The 26,772-nt window shown below is 50.0% G+C and overlaps 2 protein-coding genes across 2 annotated transcripts in view; both read right to left on the minus strand.

Moving 5' to 3' along the window:
- CHAT (choline O-acetyltransferase) overlaps nt 1–1,743 on the minus strand; it is a 36,241-nt gene extending 34,498 nt beyond the window's left edge. Inside the window, exon 1 of the mRNA XM_055721425.1 lies at nt 1,602–1,743. The gene's annotated coding sequence lies outside the window, so the exon portion shown is untranslated. The remainder of the gene's footprint in view (nt 1–1,601) is intronic.
- A 1,421-nt stretch (nt 1,744–3,164) lies between these two features.
- Nucleotides 3,165–5,595, minus strand: SLC18A3 (solute carrier family 18 member A3). The gene has a single exon (XM_005433484.3). It carries the CDS (start codon nt 5,418–5,420, stop codon nt 3,834–3,836), a length of 1,587 nt encoding a protein of 528 aa, XP_005433541.2. The 5' UTR covers nt 5,421–5,595; the 3' UTR covers nt 3,165–3,833.
- Between the last annotated feature and the right edge of the window lie 21,177 nt (nt 5,596–26,772).

Below are 26,772 nucleotides of genomic sequence, written 5' to 3' on the forward strand. Positions count from 1 at the left end.
CAATGTGTATGTGGTCACTGACACCTTGTGTTGATCTTGTCCTCTCCCAGTCCCGCACTGCCAGCGGGGCCATGTGCTGTGAAGTAGGTTGAATAAGGTTGAGAGATGTCCCTGGGGCCCTGCAATGAGCCACGCAGCAAACTCATGTTGATCTGTCATCTGCTCATGATTTCAACCCAGCTGAGAGACGATTTCCCTCATGGAAAGGCCACATTAACCCACTGTGCTGCTCCGCTCCCTCCTGTGTGCTGCACAGGTGCTCTATTCCTGGCAGCACAGGTTCAAAGCACGTCAAATAATGGACACATTCTGTAACTCTTGGAAAACCGTGGCTTGCTCAGTAGTTTATGGGCTGGCCTCTGCTCTCCACCTGTGTTCAAATACAGAGCAGCCATTTTGTCTCCAGGGCCCCTAAAACTGCACCACCCTAAAAGAAAAAGCGTGCCGGTATCCTTCTCACTGGGACTTTTGATCTTTCTTTCCCTATGTTTTTTGTCAAACTGCAATATGGAGTCACACCGGCTACGAGTCCGTACTGGTTCTGTGACTGTGGGAAATGCCACTAATAACAGACTCGCCTATCTGTAAAATCCGTGTGATGAAGAGATTTTGGGGGTGCGGAGGGGGGGTAGCCTGAGCTGTACTTTTTCTCTGTCAGGGGGATGAACCGAGGCTTTGCCTCTGGTTCAAGTGCTGCCAGCTTAACATCACACCCAATTCTGTATTTGCTTTAAAAAGGACAAGGAAAATGACACGAGGGAAAATCCTGCAGAAATTCAAGATGACTTCAAAGTTGCTCACTGGAACGGCTGTGAGGTGCATTGTCAAAGTTATTAGGCAAAAAAAAAAAATAATCCTAGCCGCTTTTATTTACGGCTGGCTTAGCTGGAGGGCTGGGGCGAGTGGCTTAGCAGGGCGGCTGCGAGTCACAGCAGGCTGGGGAGCCGGTGGCTTCCCCACAGCTCAAAGGAGCAGCTCAAATCCACAACAAAAGGCACTGATCTCCCCCTAAGCCGAGAGCACAGAGGGGCTGAAATAAGCCCATGTGCTTATACTTGAGTTCTCCGTCCGCTGCGGCCCCGGGGGCAGGTTGCAGTGCATTCCGCTCAGCCCCCATCTATTCATCCCCCCTGCCAGTGGCAGCAGGAAGATAAGCTTCAAGTTCTCAGGAACCGACGCTTAAAGTTCAGAGGGGCGTACGCGCTCCCACGAATACTTGTGGGAAGTCGCGCTGCGGCGGCCGTTGGCAGTGCGAGGCGGCCCCGGAGCCTCCCTGTCGCCTGCCGGCAGCTCCCTGCGGGCCGCAGCACCGCCCGAGCCCGTCCCCGTCGGGGACCGCTCCGGCTCTGCCGGGGGCCGCCCCGGCACTTCCCCCTGCCCCAGCCCCGGGGCGGTCCCTTCCCTCCCGCACGGCCCGTCGCGGCGGGACCCGCGGGGGGCCCCGACGGGAGCGGCCCCGTGGGTGCCGCGGAGTTTGGCGAGGGGAGCCCTCTCGGCTGCGGGACCCCACTCCCCCGCTCCCACGCCCGCGGCTTCCCCGCCCCGGCTCTCGCAGCCGCGCCGTCGGGGCGGCGGGGGGCGCGCAGCCCGCCCGCCCTTACCTGCTCGTCGGGGCGCTCCGGGGCGGCGGCCGGGCGGGCTCGGCGCGTCGCGGCGGCTCTGTCCAAGGTACCGCCGCCTGCTCCGCGGCCAGGGCCCCTCTGGGCGGGGGCGTGCGGAGCGAGGCTCGTCCCCGGCGCCGCCTGGCTCCTCCCCGCCCCGCGGCCCCGGCACCGCCCGGCCCGGCCCGGCCCGCCCCTCCCGCTGCGCGCAACAGGCGCTGCCCCCCGCCCGCCGCGCCCCGGCCCCTCAGCGGGCCGTGCCTGGCGGGGGCGCCGCGCCCCGGGCCGCCTGTGCCCCGGGGGGGCGGGCGGGGGCGCCGGGCGGAGCCGGGGTTGCCCGCGCCCTGACCACCGTCGGGACCAGCCGAAAGGCTGCGCGGCGGCGGCAAGGGGAGCCCCCGAGGGCTGCAGCTCTCGGTGACCTCCGGTGCCACGGCGGTTGTCGCCAGCGTCGAGCGGTGTCGCCGCGGGGCATCTGCGGCTCCTGAGCGCTCCGTGGCCGAGCGGGGCGGGCGGTGCTGCCAGCGGGTTGCCGGCAGGGCGGCGGGGAGGGCCGGCAGCGGCCCCGGGAGGGGAGACCGGGCTCTGCGGGAGCTGCCCTGGCGGCGGCAGCGGCCCCGGGGCGGGAGGGAAGGCGGCCCCGGGCGGCGGCAGCCGCGGACCGTGCCGTGCCGGGAGCGGGGCCAGCCCCGGGGCGGCGGGCAGGTGCGGCGGACGCTGCCGCCGCGTACCGCTAGGAGAGAGGCTGCGGTTTAGGGAAACGGGGCTCAGCCCCGCCGCGCTGGCCGTGGCTCCTCCGCCGGACCCGCCGCGCCACAGCACCGGCGCGGTGCTTCCCCGAGTTCTGCGCCGCCTGAGCAGCGACTCGACCCGCGGCGCCGCGGCACCGACGAGCCACTTCTCTGAGCCTCCCTCGGGGCGCCCAGCTCTCCGGGGGCGGGTGGCAGCCCTTTAGTGAATGCTGTGGCCGTTTCTACAATTTTCCCCCCTCTCTCGAGATTGTAAGCCATGTATTTTGTTTCCTAATGAGCTAAGAATTTAAATGAACGATTTTATTTCATATCAAGATAAATTTCCAGGGCAAAATGTGCACTCTGGTTCCATTGTGGTCGGATCGAACGTTTCAACTTTTTGCAGAGGTTTGAATGAAGCACTTCATCCATCTTTTGTTTTGTTTAATCCCTGTCGGCTACACCGCAGCGTAGGGGCAGTTCTCGGCACCAAGAAAGGCGTTTTCCAGTGTTGTGTCTCTTTAACTGCCGGTTGTGCGATTTTTTAACTACTCGGGAATTGAAACTCATGATTGTCAGAATTAAATTTGCGTGAGAATACAAGGACCTGGTTTTAGGCAATCGATAGCATGTTTGCAGTGCGATGCTCAGACCCATTAACGTATATTTTGAAGAATGAACGAGAACGTTTTTTACTGGGTTTTCTCCTGGGCAATTCTGGTAACCGATGAGGTTTGTGTGAAGAATTGTTACTGTAGGGGTTACGCTGAGCACAACCAGCTCCCTCCCTCAAGCAGCCCTCAACAACAAAACAGAGGCAATCGATCCCCTTCAATTCCATTTATTCAGATTGTATTGTTCTTGTAGTTTGGAATTCAACATAATACAGCATATTGCACTTACCGGAGAGCAGCACAAGAGAGAGAGAGAGAGAGAGAGAGAAAGAAAAGTACAATACTTCAGTTTATTCCCAAGTAAGAATAAGACGTTGTGATAGTTGTTGCTCTTCTTAAATATATGAAACCAACAGAAAATCTAAGTATATGTACACAAGATTTACCAAGTCCCTGAATATGCCATTCAAAATTTTACACAGACTTTTTTGCTTTTCTTATATTTTTTACAGAGATATACAGTATGTCACACACAGTTTCAGCTTGAGAAAAACTTTGCACGATTATACCCCAGCTATGAGGCTGTTGGGATTTTTTGTTGTTGTTTTGTTGTTGGTGGGTGGTTTTTTTGGAAGGCCCCCTCCCCCAGATTTATGCCAATGATTATTCAGATAATTTCCTTCAGGATTGTCCCCCCATTCCGCACCCCCTCCACCCTGCCACCAATTAAAAATAAGTCTAGAAGAAAGCCATTACATCATGACAAAGGTTAAACTCTATATATTGCACGTCAGTACAGAAACATAATGCAGTAACGCTTTCGTCCCCCCCTTTCCCTCTCTCCCAGGTGCCCCTCCTTGCTCCTGGGCTGGGTCATGTGGGGGAACCTAACTGTACTCATAGTCCGACGAGTCCTCCTCAGACACCCCTGTCAGGTCTCTGCGGTAAGAGTCCACGCTGTTCTCCACCTCACCCGCTGGCTGGAGGTTTTTGCCTGTGCCTTTGCGCTCTTCCATTTTGATGGTGTCGTAGAGTCCCTTAGGTCCTTCTTCAAGGAGGATGTTCCTCTCCGAGTGAGAGGGTTTCATTTGGCAGACGTTTTTGAGGAAGAGGAGGACAGGGGCGTAAAGCATGTTGGCAAGCCCCATGCCCAGGTTGAGCTGCACAAAGCCCATGGTGTGCACAATCTGGCCAGCCACGATGGGCCCCAGGGCGTATGCCACGCAGTAGGAGATGTCTGCGATGGCGTAGACACTGCCGTAGACAGAGACATGGCGCACGTCCACCAGGAAGGCCAAGGTGGGCAGCAGCGCCGTGTCCACCAGGGCGATGCCAAAGCAGATGCCGCAAAGGGGAATGATGACCTGCCCGAAATTCCTGCAGGCTGGCACCAGGCAAGAGCTGGCGCCAATGATGGCCATGCCCAGGGCCCCATAGAACCACTGGAGGTGGGGGTACGCGGCGGCCAGCCGGACGGTGACGTAGACGCCCAGCACGTGGGGGAAGAAGGCGGGCAGCCAGGTGAGGCCCACCTCCCACTCGCTGGCCCCCATGGACTCCTTCATCCAGTTGGCGATGGTGGGCTCCAGGAAGGCCAGGGGGATGTTGCAGGTGGCCAGGGCCCCTGCCACCACGGCGATGTAGGGGTCGACCATCAGGCGGTGGATGGGGGTGCCGACCGGCATGTTGGCCCGCGCCCCGGCAGCGCCGGGCGGCGCCAGGGCCAGCAGCATCAGCCCGTCGAGGAGGCAGACGCAGGCCAGCACCAGGAAGGGCACCCGCTTGCCGGCGAACTCGTAGAGGACGCCGCCGAAGGGGGGGGCGGCCAGGCTGCCGAAGGAGATGCAGGCCAGCGCCGTGCCCAGGGCGCGGCTCCGCGCCGGCTCCTCGGCGTAGCGGTCGGCGATGAGGGCGATGCCGGCCGTGTCGGCGAAGGCCGAGCCCAGCCCCTGCAGGCTGCGCGCCGCGAACAGCGTCGCGTAGTTCTCCGCGAAGGTGAAGGTGGCGGTGGAGAGGAACATGATGGCCAGCCCGGCCAGCAGCGGCGCCTCGTAGCCCACGCGGTCGATGAGGGTGCCGCTGAGCGGGTTCACCAGCAGCTGCAGCATGGCCTTGGAGGCGAACAGCACCCCGACCTGCACGTCCTCGTTGCTCCCCGTGGCCGGCGGGTACCGCGCCGGCAGGAGGCTCCTGTTGCCGCCGCTGCCGGTCTCGTTGCCCCCCGCGGGCGCGGAAGGGCCGGCGCCGTCCCCGCGGCCGCGCATGGCCGCGATGTAGTCGGGGATGATGGGCACGATGACCATGTAGAGCATGTTGTCCAGCAGCAGCGCCACGCACACCACCACCAGCAGCAGCCGCCGCTGCCGCCGCGCCTCCCCCATGGCGGTGCCCAGCCGCCGCCGCCGCTCGCCCACCGCCTCCGACAGCCGCGCCACGGCGGCCCGCGCCCGGCCCGCGCCCCCCGCCTCCGACATCGCCCCTCAGCGCCGCCGCCGCCCCGCCGCCGCCCGCATGGGGCACGGCGGGGGCGGCCCCGTCGCCGCCTCCGCCGCCCGAGCCGCCGCTGCCGCCGCCGCCGCTCACCTCCCGGCGGCCGCCGCCAGCCCGCGCCGCCGCTGCGAGGCGGCTCCGAGGGGCCGGTCCTCCATCACCACACTAATAAGCGCCGCGCACGGAAACCCCACCCGCCCCCGCCGCCGCGCCGGCCCCGCCGCACGCCCGCCCTCCGCGCCCCGCCCCGCTGGACCGCGCCGGCGGCGGCAGCCCTGCCCTGGCCCGTCGCCGTCAGGGGGCTGCGGGGGGGTGCCGCCGGTCCCTGCCCGCCCCGGGGGTGTGCCGGGGGGGGGGGGGGGGGGGCAGGGACGCCGTGCCTTCCCCGGAGCGGGGGCCCTCTGGCAGCTCTCGGCGCCCCGACGGTGCGGCGGCCCGCGGAGCCGCGGGCGAGGAGCCGGCTCCCCCGGCAGCCTCCCGCAGCCCCCGCTCTGTCGTTTCCCTCAGGGCCTGGACGCGCAGGACCAGCGGGCCGGGCCCGACGTGCGCCCGCCGGTGCTGCGGCGGAGCCGCGTCCTCGCCGCCCTGCGCCGCAGTTGCCCCAGAGGGGCGACCCGAGCCCGGCTCGCTGTGCGGGGGAGTCGGCGGTTACCGGCGCAGCCCCTGTGCGGTGCGAGCCGCAAAGACCCCCTTTGCCCCCGCGCCTGGGCCGCAAGGAACCGGCGCCCCCCTCCCCGGCCGCGCAGCCCGGAGCCAGCGACTGCCGTCGTCTAACCCGAGGGCTACTCCCAGGGCTGCCGCCAGCCCGCGCAGCTCCGCCGCCCCTCCCGGTGGCCGGGCCTCGGGAGGTGGGGGGTCGGGCCCGCCGGCAACCCTGCCCCTCCTCAGGGGGTGTGTGCCCTCCCCGGCGCCAGCGCTCCCCGCTAGCAGACCCTGAAGCTGCACTGGAAATCAGAGAGCAACACGGTAACTGTGCTGCACGTGCCTGACACGGGGGCCCACCACCGCCCCAGGGCCGGACTCTCCCAGGGCGGTGGTGGGAGCTGGTGCTCGCCATCGGCCGGGCCAGGGCTGCGGCTGGAAGCCCTGTGGAGCAAGGGGCATCGTGGGGCACAGGGCCTTTGCTATGAGTAGGATGCTCCTGGCATAAAGCAGAGGGTAAATATCATTAATCCTGTAGCAGAAATGACACGTGGGCTGATCCAAGGAGGATCTCTGCAGAAGGCTGTATGAAATAACTGGATCTCTCAACAGAGCAGTTCCTCAGTAGATGTGGAGTTTGGGCGCCTTCATTTGCTTGCGTAGCTGGGCTTCTGTGGCTGAAAGGGAGATGATTTATCTGTCAGTTGCTGTGTCTTGCTTTGTTGCAAGAAAACTGTCTAGATGGCCAGAAAGGCTTTAAGATGGATCCCTGCATGGAGTGGCATACAGATCCAACCATGCTTACACAGAAGTGGTGTCACAAAGCACACTTACAGCAGCAATACCCCTAGACATCCATACTGTCATTGCTATCATTATTTGTTAGTCGTTCACTACCCCAGCTGCAAAACTGCAGAAATACATCAGGACAAGGCTCTTGACCCAGGGCTCTGAATATTCTAGTATCCTAAACGCTTCAAAAGATCCTTTCAGAGGGTAGAAGGGAAATGTCTAAGAAAGTAGGAGAGTCTTATTAGAAGGGTACTGAGCTGAAGGCCATGGCTGCTGCACTTGGCTGCACAGTTCAGGCTACTTGTCACCTGCGAGACTGATTTCGTTGGGAAAAAACCCAAACCTCAAGCCCTGCAAAGCCCGTCTTCCTGTGGTTCCTCAAACAGACAGAACCGGGGCAGCAGCCTGAGAACATGTTTCTGCACGGCATTGTGTGAGCACATGAAGAGCAGCTCCCAGGATGGTAAGGGAACTGCTGAAGGATGCACCCCCTGCTTGGGATGGATATCACGTTTGCGGTAAGCGGTAATGGGTTGGGGGCAGATATGACTTTGGATCATTGCTGTGCTGCAGTCAGGAGTATTGGAATCTTGGCTCTCGCTTGATGAGGCACTTTATTTGATTAAAGTTTCCCTTTTAATCAGAGATATGGTCATTTCCCGTCTCTAAAATGGAATCTGGCTCTGGGGGTCATGTCTGGATAATAAAGGGACTGGTTCTCTTGTCTCAGGGGAGCTGATATTGAATTTATTACCATCAAGGGAAAGCAGAATTATACTTGTAAAATGTTGCATAATAAATTTAGCCTTCTTAGTAAATCAAATCAACGGATACCCTTATCTGCAAGAGATGCGTCATCGCTACGTGAGCTTCTTTGACTAGACAGAACTGATGTAGAGAAAATGTACCTTCAAATGTGGCCAAAACTGATGGACCCACAGTAAATTAAAGTTAAAAAAAAACCACCTCTCCCTAGTGTTTGGCTTAGAAATTCGTAATTATATTTGGGAAGGGACTTCAGGGTGAGATGAGACGACTTTTAAAATTTTGTACTTTATCCCAAAGCCCAGAGGATGTGACACTTCCTTGGTTTGAGAGGAGGAATGCGGAGGAGGAGATGTACTTCATTTGTCCTCCAGTGCAGAACATGCAGTTTTAGAAAGTCACTGTTAATGTCAAGGAGATGGAGAAGATTTTAGGTCTGTAAATAGAGCAGAGTTGGCTGCACCAGGACTTCTTACCACTTTCTTTGTTCTAGAGGCAGTAGATGAAGGAAAATGCAGCTCATGATGACGGTTTTGCCGTAGAGAGGAATTTATTCCTGTGTCCAAAACCAGCCCAGGGCCCAGAAAGGGAAATTTCATGTAGCATCTTTGAGATTTCAGAAACAATGGAAAATACATAACACACATATAAGCATATAAACCTACACGTCTGGTGATGGTATCAGTTCAAGTTTAACGTGAGGGGAAAGTGGGGTTCAGTATGACCAGCTAGTCACTCTTTTAACACTTGGTTTAGTTTAAAAAGAAAGACCTACCTACATTGGGAATCTTGGAAAAATGAGATGGTTTTCTCTTCAAATATCAAAATAAATATCCGAGTAGTTAAACAGAAAAAATGACTTGTGTACAATCTGTGCTTGCTTGTCCTGCTACCTACTGAATTGATAGTCCTTGCACTTTGGAATGACAGTTGGTTTTGATGCTGTGTCAGAGTGATTTTACAGAGAAAGAGGTAGAAGCAACAACTGCTGTGATGCACTCTGCTGTCTGGAACAGGCTTAAGTTAATCATGCATCCTTAAGAGTCTTTCTTCCACAGGAGAAAAACTTTTTGCTATGAGGAGTCCAAGTACAGTGAGTCAGTGTTCCTCATGTCTGCAAAATATTAATTTTCTTAATAGTCTGAGTACTTAGTATCTGCAATAGGGAGCTTGTCCCCTTAAGGATATGGTAATACTTTTTAGCACTTAGTCCCGAACTAATTACGTGTTTCTTTTCTGATTTTAATTTCTGATTAAAAGACCTGCTAATCTGATCCTGCCAAATAGGAGAGGCTCACCTAGTTTGACAAGTATGTTATAATCTCTGTAAGTGTGGTGGTGGAAAAGAGAGGAGATAGAAGGTAAAGTCCATTTTCAACCACCTAATTTCAAAATCTTTTTTGTGCACAAAATGGTCAGCCATTGACATATTCCTGTATGTCAGTGGTCATTATTTTCCTGCCCTTCCTCTTGGGCTCTAAAATCTTTGTTCCCAAGGCAGACAGACACAAGGGTGCAGGCAGAGCCACACAGAGGAGCTTGGAAGAGCAGAGGGAAGAGCCAGTCCTGGCAGGGCCTGGCAAATCCCAGGGCTGGTGCCTCCATGCAGTGGCACCGGGTGGGGGGAGGCCAGGCAGGGCTCGGTGGCCCTGGTCCTGCTTCGGGTACCTGCTGGGCAGGTCTGGTTGGCAGGACTGGCTGGACAAGCCTTAGCCCCTTCGGCCGATGGTGCTTTTGGCATTAGTGAGAATAGCCACCAGGCACAGCCTTCTGGGGAGACTGTGTCTGTTGTAATTCTCTGTCAAAACTTCACGTGTGATATAGGTGTGACGAGGGATGGGGACTGTACATGAAAGTGTGCCTATCTGTTTCTATAAAAGCTGTGTTCAATAAGCAAAACTGCTCTTTATAAATTGTTGTCATAACACACACACCCCCCCCACACCCTTTTATTTTTCAGCAATGGTAAATTATCTGTGTTTTTTTTTAATGTTGCACCCATACTTTATGCTGCTTCGCTCTTTGGCAATAGTGCTTAGAGAGAGACAGAAAAATAGATGAGAAAGAGAAGAGAAAAAGTAATTCAAGGATTTGTGTCTAAGCTTATGTTAGCTCTAGCAATAGTTGATGTTCTTGTTAGTTATAATAGACAGTTGTTAGTTAGAGTTAAAAGAGAGGTATTAAACTATAATGTGTCTTCCATCTCTAAAAGTACAGGGTATTCTCTATGTTAAAGTCATGTCTCTACTTCTAAATGGCTGAGTGAATGGAGTTTCCACTTCCTCCCTTGGAGAATACTTAGCTGTCCAATAAAATTCACAGCTTAAGTAGTCTTTTAATGTTCAAGTTAAAATTTCTTTTCCTGTTTTATTCCCACTATACCTATATCTACTGTGTGCATCACCTTAAACCACCCTTGTCTCTTCTTTCATGGAATCACAGAACAGTTTGGGTTGGAAGGGACCTTAAAGATCACCTGGCTCCAAGCCCCCTGCCACGGGCAGGGACACCTTCCACCAGCCCAGGTTGCCCAAAGCCCCGTCCAGCCTGGCCTTGAGCACTGCCAGGGATGGGGCACCCCCAGCTGCTCTGGGCAGCCTGGGCCAGCGCCTCACCGCCCTCACAGTGAAGAATTTCTTCCTCATATCTAATCTAAACCTACCCTCTTGCAGTTTAAAGCCATTACTCCTTCTCCTATCACTACCTGCCCTTGCAAAAAGTCCCTCCCCAGCTTTCCTGCAGGCCCCTTTAGGTACTGGCAGGCTGCCCTAAGGTCTCCCCGGAGCCTTCTCTTCTCCAGGCTGAACAACCCCAACTCTCTCAGCCTGTCTTCGTAGGAGAGGTGCTCCAGCCCCCTGATCATCTTTGTGGCCCTCCTCTGGACCCACTCCAACAAATCCATGCCCTTCTTATGTTGGGGGACCCAGAGCTGGACGCAATACTCCAGGGGAGGTCTCACAAGAGTGGAGCAGAGGGGTAGAATCATCTCCCTCAACCTGCAGGTCAAGCTTCTTTTGATTCAGCCCAGGATTTAGTTGGCTTTCTGGGCTGCAAGCACACATTGTCAGGTCCCATTGAGCTTCTTGTTGACCAACACCCTTGCATCCTTCTCCTTAGGGCTGACCTCAATCTATCCTCTGCCCAGTCTGTTTGTGTTTGAGATTGCCCTGACTCATGTGCAGGACCTTGGACTTGACCTTGTTGAACTTCATGAGGTTTGCACGGGCCCACCTCTCAAGCCTGTCAAGGTCCCTCTGGATGGCAACCCTTCCCTCCAGCATGTCGACTGCACCACATAGCTTGGTATCAGTGTTAAACTTGCTGGAGGTGCACTCAATGCCACTGTCCATGTTGCTGACAAAGGTGTTGAATAGCACTGGTCCCAATACGGACCAATGAGGAACAACACTCATCACCAATTTCCACTTGGACATTGAAGCCATTGGCCACAACTCTTTGAGTGTGACCATCCAGCCACTTCCTTATCCACTGAGCAGTCCATTCATCAAATCCATGTCTTTCCAGTTTAAAGACAATGATGTTGTGTGGGACGGCATTTACTCTGTCAGTCCTAGACTCGACAAGGATCACAAATGGTGTCCATCTCTGAGATGCAAGAAGCAGCTATAAGATCTGGGAAGATCCTGCTCCCCCCAGTGACTGCTTCTCTTCCTAGTACTTTAGCATCATTTTTGTCCTATCATGTCTTTCTTTGCTCTTTTGAGGAAGCCAGTCAAAATGTTCTCTAACGAACCATAAAAATACTGTTTTTCCCAAAGTTACCCTGTATTTCCGCTTTTCAACTGTAAAAACACAGAATCTATCCTTGCTCCAAAACCCCTCAAATTCATCCCTGCACTCATTTCTCATGCAATTTTGTAGGGAGCTGGCGCTGAAGAAATCTTTTGATGCTACTGATTCTTGAAATGCTTCTCCACTAGCCACTCACATCTACTCACCTTCTGGGGCTTTACTGTAGCCCAAATCAAATTCCTCATTGCTTAACAGCCTCTCAAAACTAAGACAGCAGGAAACACTTCTTCCACACCGTCACAAATAGTTTCTGTGACTTTAAAAGCGGTGCCAGATTGGCAATCAGATTTGCTGACAGTTTAAATGTAGGCTTCCATCATGCTGGGCTTTCTCCTCGTACTGGCTACAGAAGAAGGATATTTCAAATAACCTGTCAGATATTTTGTTTTGGTAATCTGTAAAGTGATCAACATTGTCCCAAGCAGAATGAATTGAATATGAATGTTTTACTTAAGTGGGGAGGCAAGTATCTTGGCAAAGAATTAGAAATGCGTTTGCAGGATGTATTGTATGTGACATATCCCAATGACAGGATACAAATCAGCTTGTACCTTCATACTATTTAAGTGAAATTTCACTGTCAAGAAAAGCTCTGGCATCTGGCAATTTTGTAATACCTTTCTACAAAACCATTGCATTGTAAGTATGAAGTAGTTGTTAGTTTTTGGAAACAAACAACATAATCATAGAATCATTTAAGTTGGAAAAGACCTTTAAGATCATCAAGTCCAACTGTTAACGCAGCACTGCCAAGTCCATCACTAAACCACGTCCCTAAGCACCACATCTACGCATTTTTTAAACATCTCCAGGGATGGTGATTCCACCACCTCCCTGGGCAGCCTGTTCCAGTGCTTCACCACCCTCTCAGTGAAGACATTTTTCCCAATATCCAATCTAACCCCTCACCAGGCACAACCTGAGGCTGTTTCCTCTTGTCCTGTCCAGCATAGGTAAAATCAAGTGGAGAGTGAAGCCACCTTGTAGCTATTTGCAGGTGTGTAGGATTACTATTTGCATAAATTTAGGGAGGGCCATTAGGCATGTCCTCGTGGCTGGTTCCTCAGGAGGATGGGCTCAGGTGAGGTTTATCTTAAGTAAGCCAGTGTGGGTTTGAAGGTGCTGTTGGAGTGATGGTGTGGGATAGGTTGTGGGCAGAGACAGAAGAGTGAAGGTAGTGATTTCATGGTGCTTTTTGTCACTTGGAGTGTTTGCTGAGATCTGTCTTGTCGGTACTGCTTCAGAGCAGCATATGGTCCATGTGGCCCTTGTCAGCTGGGGGTTTTTCTTAGCAAGTTTCAAAGGGCAGTGGCTCCTGCTGGTGCTTTTACATCTGTCAAAGCAGCCTTTGGTATTTTTGAATAAAGCTGAATAACAATCTATGCTTAATAATACATTAGGTAAGAGGTTTTTGGTCTTTGCTCACGAATCATCTGAAGATACTTTGACAGTTGTCTCACTTATTTTGTTTGAAAATGTTGTGAGTTGCTCTCAGCATGAAGGTTGTTCTGAAAAAAACTTGCTGTAAACATGAGATACCTGGGCTGCACTGACCGGCCCTCGGGGGCTGTGCACCTCCCATTGCCTCGCTGCCTGGGCTGGAAGCGTGGGGGGTTAGTGGCAGGTTCCCTTCTCCTTCCTGCTGTCTCATCCTGAGCACTGCCATGCTGATGCAGGGCTTTGGGGAATCATTCTTGGGGTTGATGATTCTGGAGACCTGAGCTGGGCTTGGCAGTGGAGCACAGGTGGCGCTGGCCCCAGCGTACTGGCCTGGCTGATGCTGAAGGGCTGTATCCTGCTCCCTGCCCAGGGGCTGCAAGGCTGCTGCTATCAGGCTCCAGGCTGCACAGCACTGATGGAGAGGCTTTGCTGGCAGTGGCCTGGCCAGGGCACCTGAACAAGTCTGATGAGATGAGAACTGTGGAAGGGCAGGTGTTGTTACTTAGTTCTGGATGCCACTTCTTTGTGTGAAATTTTTTCCTCCCCAAAACATCTGCTGCCATCAATCTGGTCACTTCTAGGCCTTGTTCTATTTGCTGTTTTCTTGGTTATGCCCAAATCGGCTTCCCCTCTGCTGTGTCTAAAGGGTCTGATGTGGGGCTGGAACTCAGTTAAAGAGAACTTCTGCAATTTTCTAAATAAATCCTTATATAAGTTCCCCTCCCCCCCCCCTTAAGAAGAGTAGGAGTAGTCTGTAAGTGAAATGAACTTCCTAAATGCTGAGTTTTGTCAGCACATCCAGTAAGTTTGTGTTTGGAAATTGCACTGAAAGATCTCTGGAGGATTTGCAGATGGGAGATGAGGTCCGTTTGCTAACCAAGGCAGGATCAGCTGAGTAGCAGGAGGAGCACCTGGGAGAATCAGCTGAGAGTGCTCCTGCTCTGAGCTTTCTTGCTGGTGGAGAGAATGCATGGGATTTGCTGTCAAAATGTGATGGGACTGGTAGTGTCCTGGTTGCAATCCCAAAGAGTGTCTGGTTATGTAGTTTAGAGTCAGAATTAGAACTTAAATTTTCTTTAGCAGTTTGGCATAGTGGATATGGGGAGGTTTTGTTTTGGTTTTTTTTTTTTCTTTCCCTAGAAGCACAAAGTTAGAGGGCAAGCTTTCTTTGACTTTCAGTGAGATGGTGGCACCTGCAGTTGAACTTCATTCTTACTGAAGGTATCTGGTTTAATTTTGAGCACAGCCATAGAAGGAAAAGTACCTTGGATCTGCAGGGTGTCCTATTTTTGCCAAAGACTTCAATTTTTTAGTGGTACTGTTGAGAACTCTTTTCAACTATCTCCATAGTACTTGAATGCTGTTTTCTGTGCATTGCATGATCTAAACTGTATGTATGGAAAAGAGGGCTGTTCTATGCAGGCTTGTGCTGCATGCGTGTCCCTTCAATAAAAGGGAAATGCAGGGAATGTGCAGCAGTGAGCTAAAGGATGTTGAACATAGACTGTGAAGTACCTCTAATTGGAGACAAATAAGGCTGCATTTGAGGGGGACCCTGTACTTCCTGACAAGGTTTTAGGATTTCAATGGGCTCCAATAATTCCGAACAGTGAACTTCCGAAGATATTTCCCGTTTCCTTGATGGCAGCTATGTTTAAAGAATATGGCACCCGGGAATTGAGAGTAGGAGACTATGACCTTACCTTACCCGCAAAGCTGGTGGCAGCCACCTATTCCTAGTGCAGGGTCATTCTGCTCTTGCTGTGAGGCTGCCTTTGATTTTGAGGTGAAAGGCTAGAGCTCCCATATGGGAGGCTATTGTCCTGCATCTCTTACAGAGCATGCGTTAACTGGACAGCAGGCATCTGATTAACATCCCTAGTGCTGTCATAAATCAATCTGTGTATGCTTAAACAAGTTACATCAGCATAATGAGAAAAGATGTGGCGAGACAATTAAAAGAATTAACCCAGAGCAGGAGAATCGATACCACGGAATAATCTGTTGCCGGAGTGTGACAGCCAGGCACCATGGCAGTTCTGGCAGCCAGTCCCTGCAGGAACTGAGCCCCAATCTCTCTCATGAGGAGGCTGACGCATTTTCAGAGGATCTGGCAATAGGGCTCTGGGGCTTCCAAATGCCTGAAAGCTGATAAATTTTAATTATTTTTATTATTAATTTTTATTGCTCCGAGGTGGAAAGCAGCTGTGTGTGAATGAGTTCACAAGTATGTGTGTAAATAAGCCGGTTCATACCTTTCCTGCCAGTGGAATCGGAGCGTAAGGAATAGGGTACAATCAATTTTAGTGATTTAATACTGTCTAGGTAAGCTTTTCTTCCTACCCACTGACTCAAGAAGGTTGTCTTGCAGTACTGTTCTTCTGCTTTAGTGCACTGCTTAAATTGAGCACTGCAAATGGCTACCAATGGAAAACAATCTCAGACTTATTAGATTTAGATTGTAGTGGTCATTATGGTTTATGTGGTCATTATGGTCATTAAATTTAAATTTAATTTAAAAAATGAAAGGGGGGGAGGGAAGAGTTTCTAAAAAAAGTATGGGTTTGTTTTCCTTGGCTGCCCCCCCCAAAGTCACACTGTGAAAAGTCATGTTGACAATGTGCGTCTTTCAGGCATTGCAAGCTCCTACTAAAGTTCAAGACAATTGCATGGGAGTCCTTGAAAAATGAACTTATGTCTCCCCCAGCCAGTACTCTGTATTCATTACTTGAATCCAGTTCAATTACACCCTGTGAGATAAGACCTCTGGTCCTTCATTTCTCTAAGTCTGCTTGAGGTTCCCCTGGAAAACTTCTCTGTAAGGCTGCTCATAGCTGGAAAACACAGTCAGCATAATGCACCTGGGACCAACAGATCTCCTCCTTTCTTGCCAGTTCAATGTAAAGGAAGTCAAACTGTGTGCTGAAACTCAGTGAGTGGTGAGAGTCTCTGTCACACGGATATGTTTTAGAGAAAGGCAAGAGAGCCAAGACATTGAGAGATTGGTGTGAAGGGATGCTCCCAGCATTGTGTTTGTGTACTCAGCTTTTTTTTTCTTTGCTGCAGCTCTTATCTTCCTCAGGCAGAGAAACCTGTGCTTGCAGGTCACCTTCTCTTCCACTTATCCCCAGGCAGCAACAGCCAAGTGCTACTGGGACCATAAGGAGTGACGTAAGGACCACCTCTTTGGAGGTGTGGAGGGAGCTCCACCACGTATCTCTGAGCATGTGGGACTCGCATTGCGAGTCCACTAGACCACCAAAGCCTAATGGGTGAGGTTAAAAAGCTGTTGGTGTTTCCAAGAAACAAAGTTATTGACCCTTTGTTTGGGAAGAGTTTCTCTTGGGTCAAGGCAAAGCACCTAGTGCTGGGACTCGTGTTGCCGCTTTGCAGGGCGGCAGGTGGTGAAGCACCTAAGGGTCCAGTGTCCTCTGCTGCCAGAGAGGCAGCGGCAATGGTGGTGAGGGGGCTGCCTTGCTGCAGAGCTGCCCTGGCAACAGGCATATGCCACTGCTTCTCCTTGGGGAATGAAGCTGGTCCAAAGCTTCCTTTGGCAGCAGGCGGTTAGGGTTCATTTTAAGCTCCATGTGGATACCCTCAAGACCAGGTGCTGTGCTTGTACCTGGAAAATGGGTGTCCTGCCGTGTGGTGAGAAAGCAGTGGGTGTTGAAATGTGTACAAGGGCCTCAACCACAGTGCGGGCCCTGCTGTGGAGAGAGCATGCTGTGCATGCTGACTTAATTGCGAGGGGGAGTATTTACATGCTCTGTGTGAGGTACGGGCTAATTTGAAGTGCTCTAGTTTGCCCTCCTGTAGTTAGCCACCTTTCCCTGACAGCTGATGGGGAGGATGCTATCCTTCCCCCTTCATCATATAGCCATGATGATTTTTGTATGTGCTGTTCTTGAAGGACATGCTGGAGGGTCTGCAGCAAAGGGAGGCTTTTGCTGGCCCAGGAGACTGGCAGCATGGAAAGGCTGTTGGAGGTGCAGAATGAATGCAGGCCCTGCTTACTCTGCTTCCCGTTTGCTGTTCTGAAGCATGCTGGCAGTAAGGTAACTTGCAAGATAAGCTTTGTGTCTGTTTTTCAGTGCCAGTTATGTGTATAATGGATCTCAGCTGGGAAACCCTACTAGGACAGGGCAGGGGTAAGGGTTAATGCAAACCCGGGGCTGACCCTCCCCTAGCAGCTCTCCAGATGGGTCTTCTAGCACAATGCCTTTAGCAAAGATCTATAATCACCGAACTTTTGACCCCAGTCTCTGAAGTAACTCCAAGTATGTTTAGCACACATACAAATGAAGTGGAAATCATTATTGGCTTGCTCGTGACCTGCTGAAAAATGGTTCCCCTCGGGGGGCTCCGTTTCCATTTCCCTCAGTCTCTCTGAGCACTCAATCTTTCAGCAGTTTCATGTGCTACACACTGAGCATCACTGCTTCTGATCAGAGCTGCCTGCTGTTGCCTGTTCACTCCAAACCTTTCCCTGCCTTACATTTTCTTGGGCAGGAGTAACAGGGCTCATACATAACCACTGCCTGCTGTGTTTATGTTGTGGGTCCACCCATGGCTCTTGAACTCATGCCACGCTGTCAGTTGGTCTGTCTGTCCTCTCTGTCCCTCCGCCAACAAGTCCCAGGTAAAGGAAATACAGGCTTGTGGGCTGCCAGGAGGCGGTGCTGATCCAGATGACTGGTAACCCAAATGGCAAGGCTTCTTCCAACCTGGAATTTTATTTCTCTGCTTTCTGGCTGCATGGACATACTCATCTTGTCTGGGCTGTCAGACGGGTGTTGGCAAAACTGATGTCTTCTTTAAAAGTCAGTCCCTGGAGCCCATTACTTCTGTTCAAAACAAATAAACTATTTTTCTTTCTTTCCCAAGCAAAGCTACAAATAAGTTTTGAGATAAGGACAAAGCTCATTGAGAGAATTGCTACTTATTCTGTGTAAATACAGAGTAATTTCCAACACTTGGGTTGTTCTTGGCTGGAGTCTCTTTTTGTGTGGAAATGATCACAGAAAGAAGTCCTAGTATTCACTTTGTCACCTTATCCTGCGTTGGAGTTGAAATATTCTGAGTACTGGTACTTCTATTTTGCAGATTTGAATGCCTGCTTATTTTTTTCCTATTGTACTTTTTAGTAAATGACAATTTCTTCTTGGTGGGATGGCATAACACTAGAATAAAATGACAAGACTTTGCTAGAATAAAAATGACCAATTCGTTAAAAATGGAAAATGAAATAACCATGTTGAGCTATCCTAGAAAAAAAAAAATAATTGTTGTAAACTTTTTTCTGGCAGTACACTAAAGTCTATATTGAGACAGCAACTGTTCATGCAGACACGTGGTGCTCTGCCCATGCTGTTAGCTGTCTGTTTGGCAGCTAGCCCCATGGCAGCACGGCCCTCTCCTCCAAAGGGGATGGTGCGGCTGTGACTTGGTGTGGGGATGTGGCAGACCAAGGGGAGCGGGACCCTGGCTCTCCTCCTCTGCCTGCTCTGCTGGTTGCTGCAGTCTGCTTGGAAATCTTGCCATTGTACCTAGGGGCAGCTTGGAGCCAGGCAAGCTGTGCATATGCCTAGTGCTGCTTATATGTCCTGCTGTTCACTTTGTGCAGGGGTCAGGGTTGCTCTGTAACAGCAGAATTACCAGGACATTCCCAGCATTCCCTTAACTTCTTCTTTTTATGTCACGGGACAGCTCTTCTGCATCCATGACAGACAGCTGGCAGCGCAGCCGGAGCAGTGCCTGCCCCAGGGTGTCCCACTGCTCAGGAGTGCGTATCAGCCCCGGGACCAAGGGGAACGGTGCAGATCTGGAGCAGTGCAGGAGGGAATCGAGCCTCCTGCTCAGCTGAACCTTGTGGAGGAAACTTTGAGGCCTCTGAGGCTCTTTAGTGTCAGTGCACAGGTATGCATGTGTGCATTTTTATTCTTGGAACTTCAGCTGTCTGAGGGATGCTTTCCGTATGGGCCTGTGCCCCCAGGATGCTTGCCGTTGTGCTTGGGTAGGGCTCCAGGCTGTGGACCAGTTACAGAGGTAACTTCTCTCTCAGTAAAACCTGGGAAGCATCTCCTTAGGCAACCAGTAGAGATGCATCCCTGAAGTTATACAGGAACACTGTTGGAGAGGTAAGGTGGAAGTGTGGCCCTTGGACTTGCTGGAAACCACCAGAGGATCCAACTAAACCCCCAATTTCCATAGTGTGACCTCTTCATTGGAGGTGATGTGAATAAGTGGTAAGGCTTGTGGGAACCTGTTCCTCTGGACTCTGGAACTTCCTGGAGGTTTTGAGTTTCTGCTCCACTGCTGATGTAAGGCAGTACCACATGAGTTGTACACACTGAGGGACCTGGGGTCCTTCTGAGTCCTGTAATTTCGGTGGTTTTCCAGAAAAGCTGGGGTGGGTAAGCCAGAGTCTGGTTGCACAGAAGGAAAAAATAAAAAAATATATTGCCAGCGTAGAATACGTTAGTTATTGGCTATATTGCTCTAATTCCAAGGGGTTTATCCAAGTGGTAGCTTAAATGATAGATACGTAGCTGGGTGAAGTGCCCAGGATTCTTCTCTGCTAGGCTCTGTCAGACAGCAGTTAAGGACATTTGGAGCAGATTTGTGGCAATATGATGCCACCTTCTGGTTATATTTATAACAGCAGAGATACTATTAAAAAATGGGTTTATTGCCATCTTTGATAAACTAGAATAACCAAATCCTTAACTATTTTAGTACCTTTCTTGCATACTTTTATTTTAACGCATTTTCCACCAAGTAACATGATCATTTTCCCTTAGGCTACTGTTTAAATTAATAAAAAATAAAAAAATAATAAAGAATAAAACCATTGCACTGTGATGTGCTGCTGCTGACTTCAAAGGGAGAGAGTTAAGGCTCCAGAAGAGGGCTTGACATCCCTGCTGCAGAAAATCTGCCACCGTGTTTTCTGTATGGCAATGGCAAAGACCCGGTTTTCAGTAGCTAGCAAGTGCTTGTCCTCCCGACGTTTTATTTAATAATATGTTATGATGTTTTTTGGCATTAAAACGGCCTTTCTACCCAGCACAAGATGACTCCTTCCTTACAAAAAGCAAAGAATCAAGTGACTTTGCAAGAACGTGATGGTGAAATAAGGGATTTTCCTGAACTTCCCTTGTTGGTCGTTAATCCTATGTGTAAACTTTCGCTCACCACAGTCAGTAGAAGTGATGCCTGGACTCTTAACTGTTATGAGGGGGTTAAAAGACATGAGGTGTCTCGGGCGCAAAGCAGTGCCCGGTAGGTGCTGTAGGTGCCGGGGCGCCCCGGCCCGCCCCGTGCCCAGCAGGGGGTGCGAGGGCACCGCGCATGGCCAGCTCCCCCAGCCCCCTTAGCTGTGCGTGCCGCTCCCGCAAGCCTCCGACAGCCAAGGAAAAAAAGCGTAGAAGCAGAGTGTAAGCAGATGGAGAAGCGTTATTTGATAGAATTTCATTTCACTTTGCACATATGCCAGTTGCTATAGGAGATGGAGCCTGGCAGGGAATGGGGTTCCTTCTATTTGGTGTAACTCTCTTCTATTTACCAGCTAGGATTTTATTGTTACTGACAGCACAGTACTTCTGTGTGTCGTCTTGGTGTGAAAACATATTTTATTTCAATATTTGAGCTTCGGAGCAACTGCTGCTTTTTCATTCCTTAGCGCAAAGATTTGATGCTACATTTTCCATGTAAAAAAAAAAGTTGCTTTTCTGAAGTGAGAAGGATCTTGGCTATTGGGACATACCAAGAAATTAATGCCACCTTCAGGTCGACAGAGCTCACTTATTTAACGTTTTCCTCCTGCATCTTAAAGTGTTTTGATACATAATTTTCATTCTCCGTTATCTACCAGTATAAGCCCTGATTTTGCTGCTTTAACAAGTATTGTTCTTGGCTGCTATGTGCTGACACCAAATTTTGCACAGAGACGTCAACTCTCTGATTTCATGAGATTGATGGCAGTTGTTTTAGAAAATCTGTTAATAGAAGTTGTATATTTTCACTAGATTTTGTATAGGGTAGTGGTAAGTATTTGGTGGTAGAATTATTTGAAAGGCATTAACAACTATGATACAGCAGTTTTGTCATAAAAGTAATGTATTCCTTGACAAATATTGGTGTCTTTGGGCCTGATAGAACATCCAGTAACTTCTTCCTCTTGTAGGAATTGCCTTAAAGTTATTGGCTTCAACAGTAATTTTGTATAAGGAAGTCCTAGGTTTCTGTTCTCTAAACATTCATGAAGATCATTGTACAGGCTTTTCTCCTCTCTGAGGATGGGCACATTGTGTTTTGTGATCAATGGAGATATTAATTTGGTTGTGACGTTGTCTTTTTTCTTTCTATCATTAGTAGTGCATTAAGATAATGCCAGTGATGTGTCACAGTGTAGGAGATAAGTGATGTGTTTGGTGAACAGCAATACGTGAATCTTAAATATAAGTTTTCTAGAGAAACAAATTTGTTTCTGGCAGAGTTTGTTTTCATTAAGGGCAATCTGCTCAAATGCTTGGGTATCATCATCAGCTGTCTCTTTGCTCCCAGTTTGTTAAATCCAGATTTCACAGTAAAATCTGCAGCATTTATGCAAGAGCACAAAGCAAGTGGCAGCTGCTCTGTCTGGGCTGCTTACAGCAGATTAAGCTGCAGTGAGGTGTGCTGCCAGTGGCCATTGGCCTGAGGAGACCGGACAATGAACTGCCCTCTGACTTGTTTATAGTCAGCCCTGTCCTGTAAATCTAAAATAAATCAGAAGCTGAGCTGTGGCTGGGCTCCTTAGATGAGTAGCTGAATGGAGAGGCCAGTCAGGGCTTTAGCTAGTTCAAGGAATCTGTAACTGCAGTCTGAGATGCACCTCTGCATCTTGGCCTTCTTCCAAAGAATATTTTCTATGTTTTTTTCAGGCATGCTTCTGGTTCCATCTGAACTTAAACACCCCTTTGGTTCTGCTTTTACTTATCCCTTTTCATGCAGTCCGGATGGGTGCTGAAAGAAGACATGCTGACTTCTGCAGGAAATAGCATAATCCACTTCTTCCCTAATTCAAAATCCAACAGGAGCCCATGCCTCTACTAAGGCCTCAGCAAAGACTGAAGGAAATGGCAGCTACTCCCTGTTGAGAGCTGATCAAAGCAGTTTCTAAAAGTGAAGAAATAGTTATGACAGAGACTGTGGCTTTCTCTTTTCACTGCTTGTCTTTCTGCCTCTTTGTGTCATCAGTCTTGGACTGATGATCTGTATGCAGCAGCTTTCTTCCACATAATATTTATTGAGAAAAGGCACAGCACTGAGTGACCTTTCCATCTTCCAGCTGTGCATGCAAGTATCTGGTCAGCAAATGCTTGATGTGGTGTGTTTGGAGATGAGCTTGTGGGGTACCTTTGAGCTGGCAGTGCAAGGGAAGAGCGCTGTTCTCTGCACTTGACCCAACAGAAGGCATGACTTGGCTCCCGGGATCCAAGCGCTTGTGGAAAGCACAACTTGTTTATGCATTACTGTCATTTTCTGCCACTGATAAGCCACGATAGGGCATGTATTTTGGAGATTATCACACTGCTCGGGTGATTAAAGTCCAGAGGCAACCTGAGGTTCGTGATAATCACTCAGAAATCCGCTGCCAGGTAGATCTGGTGGGTTAAGTAGATCATGCAGTTTCCTTCTGTAGTTTTTTGGAAGCTGCAGCAACAGTCAAGTGCTGCCATTGCTCTGGGAAAGTGGGATGCCCAGAAAAGTGGAGAACCCTGCCTGGAGCATGGCTCCAGCCACCCACAAAGTGAAGGTGGTTTTCACAAAGTGCTGGGCTGGCTGCATCATGCTGCATCTGCTGCCCCTGCTTCTCAGATCTGCAGCATCTGCCAGACTGAGCTAACTTGATTATCCCCAGGATGAGATTACCCAAAGGTGATTTTTTTTCTTTTACTGCTGTGACAGATGATGGGAACTGACTCTTCACCTTTGGAGTCATGCTGATAGAATAGGATTTTCTTCAGGAAACTATAGCTGGTGCCTATTACCCAGGAACCGTAATTGTGTTTGTGTTATGTATCCCTTCCTGGCTCATTTTCTTATATTTGCATCTCTGATCACCAGCTCTGTGCTCTGAGCAGGGGCTCTCAAACTGTGCTGCTTGGCTGTTGTGAGTGCAATGGGATGGTCATGGGATCTGTGACTGAAAGCAGCTCCAGCTCCTGAGTTTGGGGGGATATATGCAAGTGGCGATGTCTGGGGTGGGCAGCTCCAAGCCTCTCGGAGCAGAATGTCTTGAACTAGGGTTTTTCTCTAATTTTTAAGCGGTGTCTGTACCAGTGTTGGTGAGGATATAGCAGGCTTAGACAATGCTAGTTTTAAAAATGAACTTTATGTCAATGTACCAACTGTATTTAAAATAGCAGTGGCAATGCCTAGAAGGGGACCTGTGCATATGATGCGTAGACATGGTCCTGTGGTGTTTGCAGATCCGCAGCATGGTGGGTAGGTGAGCCTGCAGTGTGCGAAGTGGGGAAGTCACCAGAGGGTCATGTGTGACACATTAGGAGAAGTAAATCAAATGATTGCTGTGGCAAAGACTGTTTGCTGTTCTTTATCTTTTTCTATAATATGCTGGAAAAATACGAGTTGTGTGATGTATTGGGCGTAAATAGAATTTTGTACCGATTTGATTTTTGGTGTGGCATGTTTAATTACCATAGAAAGGTGTGGAAGACCTTGAAAAGGAAAACAGGATGATACAGATAGTTAATAGCAGAACTTAGTGTTTTGTAAGAGATCAACATTATTTTCTGTAAGGGAAAATGGCACAAAGACTTCCACTATACAGTGACACAGAATATTATATCTGCTCAATAAATCGGGTAATCTGTGATCAGAGCCAGCCTCTGCACATTGTAGCAGGCCCTTGAAACTGTTTTTCGGTGACCAATGCTCCTTTTGCCACAGTGCTTAATGATTGTAAAACCCCCTGAAAGATCACGGGGGAGTGAGCCACCTGGCTGGGCCTCTCCTCTCAACTGGACACGTCCCCTTCCTCCCTGAGGAAAGGGGCTGGTGGGGGAATTTATATTTTCTGCTTCAGAGGATGAAAGTAATTTTGTCAAGTGCAGCCTGTTCAGGGCTTGTCTGAGAGCTGCTGGCAGGGAGCGTGTGTGTGCTGCTAGTCAGGTGGCTTGTAGAGGTGCTCGGCTGTGGGGAAAGTAGTCTGACAGTAATGAAGAAACCACAAATCCACCTGTGTAATAGCACGTGCTGCAGCCACATCCTACCATTCTTTGTGTCTGTCAGCGGAAGTTTTGCCCCAGTTTCTTGTCTGTTTCCCTTTCAAGCAGTCATTCCACAAATGACTGTACGGAAAAGCTAGATTAAAAAGTCACATAAGCTGCTTTAGCAGCCATTAGTTTAAGTACACTCAGTAGAGTAAACATTTATATGCCAAATCAATTCAATAAATGGAGACAGGTCACTGTATTAAGTGGACTAACGGATGCTCAGGACACCAGATCCCCTCAGCAAGCGATGCAGGGATTGTTCTCTCTCCAGCACTTTGCTCTTACTACAAACAGTCTTTTGGGGAAATGGTTTTATCTTATCATTACTTGGAAGTGGTTCCCCTGGTTAGAGAGGTGTCTAGGAGATCTAATTTAATGTATCTCCAGGACTGGGAGGATGGTACTTGCTCCTAGGGAAGGAAGGTACTGTGGGAGCTGGGAATAACTGGGTGGGTAAGCTCCCGGTCTTTGGCTCGTGTCCCTATGTGAGTGTGTCTCTGGAGTGAGGGACAGCCTGGAAAACTAACAACAAGAGAAGCTGTCAGTGCCTTTTCCCTCCAGAGATGCCGTGGAGAGACTTTTAGGAGAGGAGGGCTTTTCTCCTGAGGTACTTGGGCAATGCTGCTCAGCTGGCTGTGCTAAATAAACAGTGATGGTTGTGAACAGCAACGTGGGCAACTGGGTGCCTTGCAGTCCTTGAGAGAAGTGTCTGTCTCTCCTGTGGTGCGTGGATACTAGTCCCAAATCCCTTCACCTGATGGCCTTGCTGACACCTTTGGCAGGTTACATCTGAATATGTACCCTGGAGTGCTTTACACGCATACCAGGTGGGATCTGTGAATCTCCCTACCGTAATGAGAAAGAAACAATAATAGGGTAGAAATGTTGACTTCTCAGAAAAAGCACAACTGAGACATGCCAAGTATTTTTATTGTTTTTTCCCCAGCTGTGGCACAGCACTGTCATTGATCAGGCTGAGCAGAGAAAATGGCCACACATCCTTAGGTCTCTGCCATGTATGCTCCTGCCACCAATTCTTCCCTCGGCAATGGTTAAGGGGTAGTAGATTGGGTTCAATGTGATTAATCTGGATAAACTGCATGTTATTTGTGGTCTTCATGGCCGGTTGTAGTGGCAATGTGCCTCCCCAGCCCTCCTGGCAGCTATCCCCAGGTCCATGGAAAAGGCAGCCCAGAGAGGCAAGAGACAGTGAGCCACCGGTGGGACCTGGCAGTGCCTGTGGAGGGTTAGACAAGCTACATACTCATCGATGCATAGATCGGGTGTTTCATTACACATAAATGCAATATGCTATCAGTTTGATTTCAGTGCTGTGCAGAGGGGAGGTTGAAGAGAAAGCTAGTGTGAAATTGCTTCATCCCTGTTTGTGTCATGTTTAAAAAAAATAAGAGAGAATAAAGGCCAGTGGCTCTAGTCAGGGGACTGGCAGTGCTGAGGACATCAGGAGCTGGCTGGACATTGGCTAAGCCTAAAATTTTAGAGCAGCATTAAATACGTTTTTTTTTTTTCTCATTGCACTCCCCTTTTTAAAGGTCTTTTTGTAACAGGAACTCTAAGGGGGGGAAATAAAAGTTGACTGGGGTTTCCCTAGGGTCTACTAAGGTGGCTCCAGTGATGGGAAATGCCACGGAGCAACCTCAGGTGGGCACCAGATGTGCAGCTTTCCTGGCTGTGGGTGTAGGATGCTGTGACTTGGCATAAGAGCACTTATTTTTTCTCTATGGTGGAAATTTGCTATTTCGGTGTTCTCTGGTAATGGTAACACAGGACCCAATAAAGAGAATTTGAGTTGGGAGGGTTTACACCCCAGCTCTGGTCATTGTGAAGTACTTTTGTGTCCCCCCACAAACAGCTGGGCAGGTAATGAACTGTGACCAGCTGGTAACAATTTGCTTTCCTCAGAGGCTGCATTATGAGGAAGTCCAGTATGGAGCCATCGTGGAGCAACATGTGCCATTACAGTGGGCTTGAGGGCTTCCCTGGGTAGGGATGGGCATAGCTTATGGGATGTCACTGCTGTGCCTCGCTCATCGCAGCTGCCCTCTGCATCCCGTTAGCCCTCTGACTCTCTTGTTACAGCAATCGATTCCTGCTGCTGTCACACACATAGTGGCTGTATTGTTTCCTTAACTTGGAAAAATACGTGTTCAATCTTCACTATTACAGGGAGTGTCCCCACTTGCGTAACATTAATCTTTTTCCTCCAGCTTCAAAGGCTGGGCTTGCTTTTTTTTTTTTTCTTTGAGTGAATTACCTTTAGATGTCTCTGAAGCAAATTAAAGAAACTGTAGTTATAAAGTCTGATTTGGATGTTTTTTTTTTAATGAGGAGAGCAAAACCTTTGCACCCTCCTTCATCTGGAGTGATGTGTTATTTCATACCGTAGGTAAGCACTATAGTATCATCGCAGAGCCTAAGAAGATTAAACTAACCTGTATTTCATGAGGAAATGAGAGCATAGATAATTGCTTAACTTGCTAATCTCTTTAAAAGTACCAGTGAGCAAATTTTAAAAATTCTGCAGAATGGAAGTAAACAGAAACGCTTGATTCCCAGTGTCCTAGTTTATGAAACCCAGATG

Source organism: Falco cherrug, chromosome 9 (genome assembly GCF_023634085.1).
Source record: "Falco cherrug isolate bFalChe1 chromosome 9, bFalChe1.pri, whole genome shotgun sequence".
NCBI lineage: Eukaryota > Metazoa > Chordata > Aves > Falconiformes > Falconidae > Falco > Falco cherrug.

Coding starts and splice junctions, on each gene's coding strand:
- SLC18A3 (XM_005433484.3), bottom strand. CDS start 5,420: ATGTCGGAGGCGGGGGGCGCGGGCCGGGCGCGGGCCGCCGTGGCGCGG.